This window comes from Periplaneta americana, chromosome 12 (genome assembly GCF_040183065.1).
Source record: "Periplaneta americana isolate PAMFEO1 chromosome 12, P.americana_PAMFEO1_priV1, whole genome shotgun sequence".
NCBI lineage: Eukaryota > Metazoa > Arthropoda > Insecta > Blattodea > Blattidae > Periplaneta > Periplaneta americana.
The window spans coordinates 58166657-58180703 of record NC_091128.1 but is presented as its reverse complement, the minus strand read 5'-3'; the positions used below and the strand labels follow the sequence as shown (position 1 = coordinate 58180703).

The following is a 14047-nucleotide window of genomic DNA, read 5'->3' as shown; positions in this document are numbered from 1 at the left end:
CACACTAACTTTCTACACTTGAAGAATCAAGATTTTTGTAACTACAGCGAGTGCCATATGGCGACTGAGGACCTACTATGCCACACCTCTAACACCCTGTGCATCACAGACAGTGCAGGGAGCGGGCCACCAGTAACTCACCATTTTCTCGCCTCACCTCATAATAACTTCTCTGTAGCTAAGCAGCTATGCAGTGTCTGCATATCGTTTCAAAGGATAGAAGAAATGCACGCTGGTAGAATGGGAACTCGAGTAACAAACACTTTGTTTACTTAATGTATTGCAGAAAGCTTTTAATTCATTACATTTTTTACTTTTATGACATAAGTTACGCTTTTTTACACGTTTTCAATGTGTCATATAGAAATTAATTTTTTAATGCAACTTCCCAACCCTGTCTTCATTATACTTTTCAAAAAAAAAGTGTTCAACAAGTATAAGTCTCGTATTGAAATCACAATTACTTGCAATTCTTGGACTACGTTGATCTTATTCAGACGAGAATTAAAATCTGGGAGCAATATTCTGTCCAAAGTGAGGTGAAACAATCCTAATGACAAAGCATGTCACCGGCAGGGCCGCCGAGGAAGGGGGGGGGGAAGGGGGCAAGTGCTTATGGGCCTGTGAGCAATAAGGGCCCGTCAGATTAAGTGAGTCTGATTACTTTTTATTATCACGGATACATACCAGTACTAAAAAATTTTGTAAGAACATTTGTTACATGAATCTGACATATTACCCAACAGTAGTAGAATTAATACAAATTACCACTTCATTATGTAAATGTTTAACTTTTATATAATAGAATATCGGTGTCCCTCGTTAAAAATCGACACGACATTTGAGGGCTCTGGGATTTGCCTGAAATATGTTCCTGTCGCTTGTACCGAACATGTTCAATTGGCTTGTCCTCAAACTACCAACCCCTGCCGGCCCACCGCAATGTGCTAGTGGATTCTCCCAAATCCAAGCCAGAGGATTACGTTTCCTTTTCAGTAGGGCCTAAATAGTATGTTTCGTGAAGAAACTTTCGTCTTTTCGTTGCCGTTTGTCTAGTAAATTCTGTTCATTAGTGTTATCAGTGGACAATAGACAAGTAGAAGCATAAGTCGGGAGCTGAGAAGCGCAAGGAGAGACAGAAAAATTGGAACATATTAAGAAAGGGAGTAGAACTTTGTTTGAAGTTGGTGTGAAATTGAGCGACCTTGGAAAACTAAAAAGTAGCAGACAAATTGTGTCATTCAATGTGTTGTTCGAAAACAAGAGCCTTTCCAAAAACAGTATTACAGTATTTTCAAAACTTAAGAATGGAGAATGTGTTCCCAGAGACTCCACACTAGCCAGTCTCTGGGAACACATTCTCCATTCTTGAGTTTTGAAAATAATATTGTAAAGGCTCTTGTTCCGTCACTTAGAAGGTTACTAGGCAGGTTGGGGGTACTTTTTCGAACAACACATTCAATGACACAATTTCTCTGTCACTTTTTAGTTTTCCAAGGTCGCATGTTACCTGCCATGACTCAGAGTTAGGAACTGGTGTGGGTAAATTTGTTTCACTTGCACATATTAACTGATCATTTTTACTATTGTTTGCTTGTTCTGATTCAATACTACTGTTATCAGAATTTTTTTCTAAACAGCCACAACCATCACTGATGGTCCATCAGTATTCACTTCTAAGCATGAACTGTCTTATTTTTGACAACCTGAACAGACGGACTTGAGATTGGTTTATTTCCTGCACCTTCACTAGCAACGCTCAATTTCACACCAACTTGAAACAAAATGAAGGAAATAAAAAATATATTCAGAGTAACAGTGTCAAGAAAGATTGAGTAACCTTGGCCTCCTTTGTCTGGAGAGCTATCTTGCTAGGTCTTTAAATTTTGATGATATAATTGATCATTTTGCATTACTGAAGTCAAAGAGAGTTGTTGTGGATGTTGGCCTGCAAGTCAGAAATTACAGCTGTTTAAGAATAGTGTTTTATGAAAACAAAACGAAACAAACGACAACGAAAAGACGAAAGTTTCGTCACGAAACACTAGGCCCTACTGAAAAAGAAGTGTGACGACTATAATATACTGTGCTAATGTGAAATTTTGCTAAACGTTTTCAATGTAACAAAAGTGTATACTTTTAGATCCGTATCTGTGTATGGGGTTATCTTTTATTTATTTTGCAAATAATTATTATGGTCAGAATAATTGGTAACTTATGATTTTTAACTTTTTTTTTCAACAGGGCCTGAGCACAATATTGCACAGAGGCCCATAAATCCTGTCGGTGGCCCTCGTCACCGGTATACTGGATGCTGTGAATTCTGCAGGAATGAGACTCTTGACACATCCAACTGTCTTTACTTACTTACAAATGGCTTTTAAAGAACACAGAGGTTCATTGCCACCCTCACATAAGCCTGCCATCAGCCCTTATCCTAAGCAAGATTAATCCAGTCCCTAGCCTAGCATCATATCTCACCTTCCTCAAATCCATTTTAATATTATCCTCCCATCTACGTCTCGGCGTCACCAAAGGTCTTTTCCCCTCAAGTCTTCCAACTAACATTCTATATATGCATTTCTGGATTCACTCATACGTGCTACATGCCCTGTCCATCTTTAGCATTCAAATATTTCCTTTAGTCCTTGATGCTCCTTACGCAATACTGAATCTGTTGGTTCATAATTTGTAACACTTATCTTTACAGCATAGGCTTATAGAAACAGATCATGACTGTTGACTGTTAGAAGTATCCACAGAATTACTGTCACGTAGCTTCAAAGCATCACTGCTTTTGTAAAATGCTTCTACTGCAAATGCACAATGCACACTTAACCATTGCTGCATGGCAACTAAATGGCATCGACTGGAGAACAAGATGATGTCGTCACAGTCCTGGCACTTTGAACTATGGTCTTGAGTTGAATGATTCAACATCTTTTATCTTGTATAATCAGAATCAATAAAAACTTTTACAGACAGTAATCAACGACCAAACTGCATGGTGTTTACCTACTGTGGGGAGCTCACGAGATCAGCCCTGGTAGGAATGTGGAGTAATGCCAATCCTACATGTACGCAACATCCAGCATAATGCCACTCTTGCACGCAGAAAACGATATAATGACATACTACTTACAGTGAAACCTCAATTCTGGGTTTTTCAGGGACTGGATAAATTATACCCAAAATCGAGAAAATTCCAAAATAGAGGTTTTGCCAAAATTGAAAAAGAAATACATCGACATATTTAAGAACTAATTTTTATGGCCTAATCTCAACTGAAACAACAAAAATACTTCAAAGAGCTTCATAACATTACGTTCACTGGTTGGTTGCATCAAGTTTACCTGCCAATTCTTGAAGAAATCAAGAATGGAGGTCTGTTTTGCTGGACATCTTTGACGGAGGAAGAATAACTCCCTTTTCACCTGGATTCATCAATATTGAAGCTACACATGTATCTTCATTCAGCTTCCAGTCCTGCTACCGTTCATTGATGCAGTCTTTTTCATCTTCCATGATGTCACCACTGACAGCCTTCATAAAGCCTGCTTTTCTGAAGCAGTTGGTGATGGTGGCTGCTGACACTTCCTCCCATGCACTGCAGACCATATGCATGGCAGTGAGGATGGAGATTTTCAAAACAGAATCTCCATTTTGTCTGCCCACGGGAGCAATCTGTTTCTGCACCAGTGAACGTCTATATTCCCCTTGAGGGTATGAATTATACCCAAATCCAGGGGTTGGAGACAGCTATACAGTTAGGTGAGAAGAAAGCAACCTTCACATTCTTCAGGAATGACGTATCTGGGAGATGTGCCAGATACTTACCCACTAAAAGAATTATCTTCCTGTTAGCAGGCCCTATTTTCACGTCCAGCTGTCTCAGATAGCTGCTAAAAGTGTCCATTGTCATCCAGGCAGTCCTGTTGTTCTTGTAACTGCATGGAAGTGTGCGGACATTTTTAAAACACCTTGGTTTTTCATATTTGCCAATTACCAAGGAATTCAACTTCTCAGAATCATCTACATTTGTACAGAGAAAAACAGTGAGCCTCTCCTTACTTTTCCTTCCCACCATGGCAGGTCTCTCCTTTTATGTGGAGGCTCTTATCTGGCACCAGGGAGTAGAAGAGCCCCATCTCATCGGTATTAAAGATATCTTTGGCATCATAGCCTTCAATGAGATTTAGAAGCATCTTTCCAATGATCCACCGACTCATTTGGAACAGTTGCACTTTCATCACACACATTTTTGTATGTAATGTCGCTGCTTAAAGCCTTAAAATTAAATTGTCCATTTTCAGTCTTAATGCAATGGTTTGTTGTGAATCGATTTTCATGCGCAATGCCACATGATTAACACGTGCTTTCTGGCAGTGTGTTGGGTTAGGTATATCACCTATCACCTGGGTATGCATGGTAGATAAGGAGAGGGATAGGAACTGTTACTGGAACGACCTTGAACAAGGATGTAAGCATTTAGGACTGAAAAAACGCACAATCGAAGCTAGTTTGTTGTGTTGGGACAAAAAATTTGTTTCTTAAATGCGGGTAAAACACTAAATCGGGGTAAAAATAGCATTGCATATATATATATATACATATATATATATATATATATATATGGGACTTCTGCCAGTACTGCAAAATAAGAACGCAAAATGCGGGTAAATCTTAAATCGAGAAACCCAAAATAGAGATTCCACTGTACTACATTACAGAACTAACCAACGTGAAACCTTCAATCAACTTTAAAAATACAAACTAACAGTTTCAACTTATACAACACACCCACACAGAGCTAGTCTCAAACTAGTTGATATTTTCAGCCACAGTATAATTAAACATCATGTGATGACTGAGATGTCATTTGTTTAGTGTCATAAGACTCTAACTCATAACAACTTATCATTCTAGGAAGAGGGGTGCTCCATTCATCAGTACCACCTAATTAAAACATATCTCGCAGAGACTTCCTCATCAGCTCCCCACAGTACTAATATCAATATTAAAGTCATTAGTTTGCATTTCTTGTATCAGACAAGTAGTAACTTCATGACTCTTAATAGCAAATGTGTAGTCAGTTAACATTTACAAATCTCTTACCGCAGTTTCCAGCCAGAACCCGCAGTGAGAGAGAGCTGATCATGAGCCATTCCTTTTACAGTCTCCTTTAAATCTGCAATTTCCTTCTCTGTCTTTGGGAACACATGATGCACGCCAGTTTTCCCCATGTCACTTTTACTTTTATTAGAAAACTGTCCCATAAGCACCCAACTTCTGAAAATAAATTATGAAACAAGTGAAATGATAATTAATTATTAACATTGATTAAACATGTAACAACTTTACATATATGTGGGCTATTCCATATGAAATCTGTCAGTAAAAACCTCGCATTTTTTTAATACTCTAATTTCTTCCCTATTTATACAATGTGCTGAGGACAGTGCATTTTCAAAAATATACTATCGAAAGTCAAACGGTTTTCGTACTATTGAGCGACAAATTTAGCGTATTTTATAAAAACAAGCCTCTTTCAGCGCTCAGAACTCTGAAACCGTTTACTGCAGAACATTGAACGGGAGCTAATTTTGAAACTGACATTTGGTAGGTTATGATAAGAAGTAATCCTTATTTTTATTGTACAAAGAGAGACAGATAATCTGATTTTACTTACTTTTAGGCTTTTTGCCAATTTGTAAAAATGTAAAAATATTGAGAAAAAACTTTGCATTATTAAGAGGGATTCGACATTGTTTGCTTAGTGGTTCGGCAGTAAGTTTCGAGGGTATTAAATAAATTAGTTTCACATGCCTGGACTTGAACGGCACAGTACCCCACACACTGGCCGAGAGCTGAAGATAAGCGAGCGTTGGGTGTCATTTTACTCCTGTGTTTATGAAAACTTGTGATAAAGTTAGCCCAGCTATGTGCTACTAGACGAAACATCACGTGTTTGTCTCCTGGCCTTGCTTGTCTCGGCTAGTTCCCGCCTCACAATCAGCTGGTTACTTCACGTGCGTACTATTTATTTTCTTTATTTGATATTTTCAATACTTTCTTATCAATGGCGCACCAGTAAAAAATGTGTTTATTTGTACTTTCAATGTGGAATCTAACCAAATATTTTAAAAATATTTTTTCGTGGTCAAAGGCGTCTTAATGAAGAAAAATCTAAATTTCTCCATTTCCATAAAAAGTAAGAAAAACTGTCTACATGTCAATATAAACTTTAATTTCTCAGCATCAAAATAAACCATGATTTTGATCATTGGGTGAAAGGGTTTCGGAGCTACAACAGTTTAAAATTGCTAATTTTATGAAAATACGATAAATTTAAATATTTTTAATTTAAACACTATGAAGTTCTGATGCCTCAAACTTTGAACAAAGCATTGTATCACAGTTGTCAACGGACAGAAAAAGTTTCATTGTATTTAAAAATTGCAAGGTCAATTTTCTCTATATTTCGGTCGATTTGAGATGGAATAGCCTATGTACACAAAAATTTAATTATGTAACAATTGACTATACTAAATTAAACTGTTCTCTTAGTAGAATTATATAGCGAAGTCCTCTGATCTGATGACATAAGCCTAGACACTGATCAATCAACCACTGGCATAGCTCAGGTGGTAGTGTGTTTGCCTGTTGATTTGGAAATGCACTCAGGCATTGGTTTGATAACTAGTTGGATTTTTCCGAGATTTTCCCCAACTGTAAGGCGAATGTCAGGTAATCTGTTGTGAATCCTCGTTCTCATCTCACCATCTCGCTATCACACATTCCATCAACGCTAAATAATCTGTAGTTGATACAGTGTCCCTGAATAATAAAGTAAAAAAAAGAAATAAAAAAAATGCTGATCAGTCCAAGGGGATGCTGAAACAGGATTCTGGTCTGTGTGGGCAACAGAAGAGGATAATTTCATCAGATAATATGTACTAAAGATTATGGAATTTCGTGTGAAAACTGTCAGACAAGAAACATCAGACATGACTTTCATTCAATCATGAGCATTCGTTTACATAAAGTCGAGTCCACAACCACTATTTAACTTTTTATTACATCGAATGTGCTGTATTAGCATGGGTAACCTTCGCCATTACCAAAAATTAACGCTAGGTTAAGCATTTAAGAAATAGATCACGATTTTTTAGCAAGTCATCCATTTATCCCTGCTGTTCAGTAGGAACTCCTTGAAGCTTAATCATGGAGTGGCTGTTAGGAAAAATTATATGTAAAATAAAAGTGTTGGAATAATTAATGATAAATAACGTATAGTGAGAACATTTGCTTATCTTACTTCGGCTAGGTGTATACATGCAATTTTTGCTACAGCTCAACAGTTTAGTCATGTTGTGCACAATCCATGATTTCACCACAACTATACAATTTTTTGGAACAAAATAACGAAAAGCATAGGAATAGTAAGATGAATATATTTCTCTGTAGATCATGACAGACAATGCTGGGTGTTTGGATGAAAGATATCCAGAATGACAAAATTACATCTCAGAAATTAATTTTATTGTTATGCATGCTTCCAGTTTTGTCATGGAGGTGCGCATACACACAGCAGACTAGTTTCTTGGGGATACCAAATTCAATAAGAATATTATATAAAACTTCTCTCTTAATCGAGTCATACACCTTTTTGAAATCCATGAATAACTGATGTACTGTCCTTATACTCCTATTTTTTCTCCAATATTTGTCGAATAAAAAAAATCTTATCAATAGTCGATCTATTACGCCTAAAACCACACTGATTCATCTACAAAAGGAGTTAATCTTCTCAAAAGAATATTGGACAAAATTTTGTACGATGTCAACAAGAGTGATATTCCTCGAAAGTTAGCCTTTTCCCTCTTCTTAAAGATAGGTACGATTATGGAATCCTTCCATTGTTCTGGTACAATTTCCTTCCCCAAATAGCAAGTGCAAGCTTATAAATTTCGCTAGATAATGCACTTTCATCCTCCTGTACTAATTCTGCTGGAATTTGATTGATACCTGGAGACTGTACTTTTTCAGCTTTTATATAGCAATTTCGACTTCAGAAAGCATGGGTTCGGGTGTAAATGGCTCAGTAGTTTGTATTTCAATTTCGTCCTGATCACTTCTAGTTGGCCTATGTACATTTAGTAGTTGCTCAAAATAGTTTCTCTATCTGTTCAGGATGGAATGAGAGTCTGCAATCAAGTCACCATTCTCATCCTTGATCATGTTTACCCTTGCCTGATATCCGTTCTTAAACCTCAACTACCCAGGCATGGTCACTCAGACCTTTGTGGTTGGTCACACTGTTTACATCTCCATTTCAAATTTAATTGCGCAGCTGTGGTTCTGTGTAATTGTTGATTGCTGTCGATGAAGACCTCTGTCATAGGAATTTGTTTGTAACTGTCTCGGAAATTAATTTATTGCCTGGTATTCACTATGGCTAGAAAACCTGCTCCTTGTATAAAGTGAATGTGAATAATCCTATGGTCATGAATAATAAACCTGGCCCTACACACGCAGTGAATGTGAATGCACCTAATTTCAACAGTACTATATCACAGTGGTATGAGGACGATGAAGGAAGTGCTTGTGATCTAGATTGCATTGAGGAAGTCGCGATAGAAAGTGAGCATGAGTCAGAATCTGAATTATAGCTGAGTGATGATGGCGAGAACGATGAACAAAATATGACTGATGATTTTCGGGTTTGCCAATAATGTGACCATGGTGTCTCATGCTCCAAGAAAGAATTGGACTGTCGTTCTGGTATCCTGTATGCAATCACTCAAAAACTTTTGATGATATAAGTGATAAACCATATAAAGGATAAACCAAACATATTAGAGTATGACTAAGGGTGGCATCAGTACCCAGGCTAGGGCTCTACTAGCTGTATTTCACAGTTACTGTGAGCTGTAGTCTAATGCCTGAAAATGGAATACACGCAAAACAAGTCTAGGTGGCTATGTGGACAGTATTTCACTGCGCCTAACAGAATTACAGTGGCAGTGCCAAGGTCTACTGCCAGAGGAATAGAACATGTTCCATTTTCGTGCCGTTATCTGTCGCCGAAGCCTGGCTCCACTGGCCATAGTACTCAGCTGGCAGCTGTAGTAAAACAGTCTACGTTTCGCAGTGTTTGCAGTTGTGTCACAATAGTATTGTTGATTGATTGTTTGCAATTTGTAAAATGAGCTTGATAGTGAGCAAATAAATTATTGAAATTGAGAAATATCCTCTAGCTACTACAAATTTGGGTTGCCAACTTGTTTTGAAGAAAATATGTGAGATTAAGAAATCGACAAAATTTCGCATATAAAATTGACAAATATTCTGTTCAGTTCTACACTTCACCAGCTAGGCTTAAATTACGAGTATTTTTAGACAGATTTTTCTCGCGTAATCGTTAAAGTCGACCGCAGTTTTCAGTTCTGATTTGATTAGATGTGTTGTGCTCCTGTTTCGAACATCTGTCCAATTGTCCATGAGGCGAAACACCCCCTATGTATGGGCATTATTACTTGGTACGCTTACTTATTTACTTACAAATGGCTTTTAAAAAACCCGCAGGTTCATTGCCACCCTCACATAAGCCCGCCATCGGTCCCTATCCTGTGCAAGTTTAATCCAGTCCCTATCATCATATCCCACCTCCCTCAAATCCATTTTAATATTATCCTTCCATCTACGTCTCAGCGTCCACAAAGGTCTTTTTCCTTCCGGTCTCCCAACTAACACTCTATATGCATTTCTGGATTCGCCCATATGTGCTACATGCCCTGCCCTCTCAAACGTCTGTTCCTATTAACTCCTAATTATGTCAGGTGAAGAATACAATGTGTGCAGTCCTACGTCGTGTAATGTTCTCCATTCTCCTGTAACTTAATTCTTCTTAGCCCCAAATATTTTCCTAAGAACCTTATTCTCAAACACCCTTAATCTCTGTTCTTCTCTCAAAGTGAGAGTCCAAGATTCACAACCATACAGAACAATTACTTCGTATGCTTAGAACAAAATTCCGACATCCGGTAGAACTAAAAGAATTTAGCTGGATATTCCCTAAGTTTGTGATGCATTGCAGCAAAGATGCCTTCATGTTTTCGATTACTTAATATTGGATGGTCCACACCTGTGGAGTAACGGCTAGAGCGTCTGGCCACGAAACCAGGTGACCCAGTCGGGGCAAGTTACCTGGTTGAGATTTTTTCTGGGGTTTTCCCTCAACCCAATATAAGCAAATGCAGGGTAACTTTAGGTGCTGGACCCAGGACTCATTTCACCGGCATTATCACCTTCATCTCATTCAGACGCTAAATAACCTGAGGTGCTGATAAAGCGTCGTAAAATAACCTACAAAAAAATATAGATAGGATGTATCCACCATTTTCTTTGATGCAATCTTCGACGACAGTGAACCAATAGCAAACATAGGCCTACAATCACCTTGATAAATAGTGTGCTCATTTTCAGTGCAATTTTTGCTTGATCTTGTAGTACACAAAGAACATCACAATGCTGTTTTCAGCTGAACAACATGAGTGGAGCCAGGCCAGAGCAGAGCGGAGCAGTAGACTACGGCTTTCACACGCAGAAAATTTACATTAAGTAGAGCCACCTTCTTGCAGTACAAATCTAGGCAGCAGAATGCAGCTCACAGCAGCAGTCAAACACAGCTAGTGGAGCCCTAGCCTAAATGAGAAGTGTGCACAATATAGCTGTGGTAGTCGAATCAGACACTGGTCTATGGCCACATTTTTTTTAGAATTCTTGACGTAAGTGCAATTAGTGCAAGGTTTCTACAAAATGAACCAATTTCCAAAATGTTTTCATGAAGAATCTTGCAAAAGTACTTGTTACTCCCCCACATGCATATTAGACACTACAACTTCATCACTTTTGAAACCCGGGCATCCATAAGAAGAATCTCGGGAGTTGAAGAGTTTGTGTCACCATTTGAATAGAAACTTGAGAAGCAGAAGACCTGCCAAAGAAACAATGAAAAACAGCATATATTTATCATTGTTGCAGGAAACCTGTCTATTTGGAGTGTTCAGTGAAGACATGCCGTAACTGCAATGATATACAGTAAGAAAAAATTGAAGAAAGTGAAAAAGAAGAACCTAAATTATTATATCTGGTTTACAATGTTTCAGTGTATCCTAAAAATATATTACATTTTTACAATTCGTAGTTTTATAACAAAAGTACGTTCTTGTTAAAGTAAAGACCAATTACTGTCTTCGCGCTATGAGTTGGCGCGGGGAGTAGATAGGCGGGACGGGGGAACTTTACGCTACACTCTGACCTGAAAACTTCGTCCACTTACTTGGCTACACGGGAACGGAGTCAGACATAAAAGATTCCGCATCTTCGGTGCTGTCGCTATGACTATCATTATCACATTTTTCAAAATTTCTGGAGTATGATCTGTCCATGATAATCGTCTGTTTATGTTCCAGCCGTGTATATTAATTCGAATCTCTCAACAAAGCCATTAGCCCCACCGCCCCCATCCTGATGGACAACAATGAGTGTTCTGGACACATTTACGGTAGTCAAAACTCCCGTAACATTTTTATCGTGCCAGAACTTGGCAAACGTTAAATTGGTAGGCCTATCTATCCGCATTTCGTCCAGATACAAAATTGGTTTTTCCACTTTCCTAAGCTTTCTTATTTGCTGTAGATATCTTCACGTATTCTAATTTACAGTGTTTTCCTCAATTTTTTTTTGCTGCACACTTCTTCCACCTGAAATTCTTTTTCTTCAGTATTAGTCTTAATGTTGTCTTTCATTTCTAATCAATTTTCTCTTGTAAAAGGGTAGACGTTTGTTGCAGCTTGGTACTATTTTTTTACTTGTTATTTAACGACACTGTAATAACTACTAGCTTCTTCAGTGTCGATTGAATTGATGATGGCGAGATGGTATTTGGCGAAATGAAACCAAGGATTCGCCATAGATTACCTGACATTCGCCTTCTGCTTGGGAAAACCTCGGAAAAAACCCAACCAGGTAGTCAGCGCAAACGGGAATCGAACTCACTCCCGAGCACAACTGCAGATCAGCAGGCAAACGCGCTACCTCCTGAGCTACGCCAGTGGCCCTCTTTCTTTTTCAAATAAAAATTCTCAATTATACCTTTTTTGTCAATCTCCCGTCGAAGTCATCTACATTTGCGTTTCGGTAGTCTGGACGTTTACATTTTTTTTCTCCCTCAGGTGTCGACAACGCACTTTCTTCTGTGCAGTCTTTCATTTCATTCCTTATATGCTGTATTGTTCTTGTGGATAGATTAGAGTACTTTTCTACCTTTGATGTAAGTTTCGTAAGAGGAATGCAAAGGCACTGTTGTTGTTTTTCTTCATCACAGAATTATTTCGCACTTCTAATAATATTCATTTCTTCGCTATAGATTGTCAATCCTTGTTTCCTCTTTGTCGACATATTTACAATAAACAAAAAACTGCTATAAACCTAAATAACAGTATGCAATAACATAAATTCTATTAACTAAAAGGATAACTAAAGCAATACAAGATTTGAGGTATACTGAAAACAATTGTCTTGTTGAAACTAATAAAACACTACAGTAAAAACCCCACTATTATTTTCACAAAGTCGCAAAGACTCATAGACACGTGCAGTAGATGTTTGTGAAACAGGAATATTGCAGTGAACAGCGCGGTGCGCATGCGCGACTGTTTCCCCTCCGCCCCGTCTAAGTACTTCAGCCACCTTCTCCTGGCGTGACAACAGTATGTACTATGCAGGGTCTAATCTGAAGTTTAACATCGGAAAATATGTAAAAGTGAATTAAAAATTTATAGAATTGATTATTTTCAAAATCTGTTCAATTTTAACATTTATGACACCCTTAAATATTATCAAAATAGTATCTTGGTATTATACATTTAAATTATTTCGATGTGATAATCTTGTTTCAGACATATTAAAATATATCTGGAATAATTTTCAGAAGTCTGTGCTGTTTTGTTATTTTTTTAAATAATTTTTTTCAGTGGTTGCTGGGATCATGTCTGGGTGAAAGTGTGACTTAATTTAGACCTGGGTGCTTAAGGATTAAATTCCTTTATGCCCTTATATATATCTCTAATGTTTTTATTCTTACTATTTGTTTCTATCTCATTCAGTTTTTCATTTAAGTAATCTCTCTTTTTACTCCTAAGTGTAGACTTGCTTCCATCTTTCATTGAAATAATTATCTCTATTCGCCTGGACTGGATCCTGTAAGAATTTCAATTTTGCCTGTTTCCTTCTTTCTATTATCATGCAAGAATCTTAAAAAAATAAACAAATAAATAAAAAAAAATAAAAAATAAAAACATAAAAAATTAGTGAACATACAGTAACTGATAAAGGAAAATATGGGAGGATTAGGGTATCAATATGGGACCTCGGAGGATCTAAAAAAAAATTAGCTGAAATACAGGACTTCTTGGAAAATACGGTAGAGTGTTGGTCACACTACGTCCATTCTACATTCTAAAACATAGCGTTTTTGTTTCACGTGTTGGTACTCCGTTTGCTATGTGTTTATTTATCGATTGTCATTTTTTATTGTTGTGTTTGAGTTTACATATTGAAGTTTTCATTTTTGCAGAAAATAGAGTGGAGGAAGTGGAACATTTCCGACATATTCTTATTTTTGAGTTGAATAAAGGGACGAAAGCAGTGGAGGCGGCCAGAAACATTTGCGCCCTATATGGGAACAATGCTATCGGAGAGAGCACGGCAAGAAAATGGTTTTCTCGTTTTAAGGAGGGTCGTTTTGACATTAGTGACACTTCGAGTTCAGGAAGATCTTCAAGGTTTGACGAAGACCATTTAAACACATTAATCCACAATGATCCACATTAATGTACCCGAGAACTGGCAAATGTGATGAACTGTGACTATTCCACCATCGTGCAACATTTGCATTCAATGGCCAAGGTTAAAAAATCAGGTGTAAGGTTACCACATGCTCTAAGCCAAAACCACAAAAATCAGTGGGTGGTCATACATG

At 37.6% G+C, this 14047-nt stretch overlaps 1 protein-coding gene across 4 annotated transcripts in view; it reads right to left on the bottom strand.

The window, feature by feature from the left end:
• ENGase (cytosolic endo-beta-N-acetylglucosaminidase) overlaps positions 1–14047 on the bottom strand; it is a 79586-nt gene that overhangs the window by 12826 nt on the left and 52713 nt on the right. For 2 of the 4 annotated variants that reach the window (XM_069841389.1, XM_069841392.1), the window contains one exon: positions 5116–5289. The exons of 1 other annotated variant lie outside the window; for it this stretch is intronic. In XM_069841389.1, coding sequence (XP_069697490.1) covers positions 5116–5289 — 174 coding nt within the window. The remainder of the gene's footprint in view (positions 1–5115; positions 5290–14047) is intronic. One more of the 4 variants, XM_069841390.1, reaches the window with a different exon arrangement.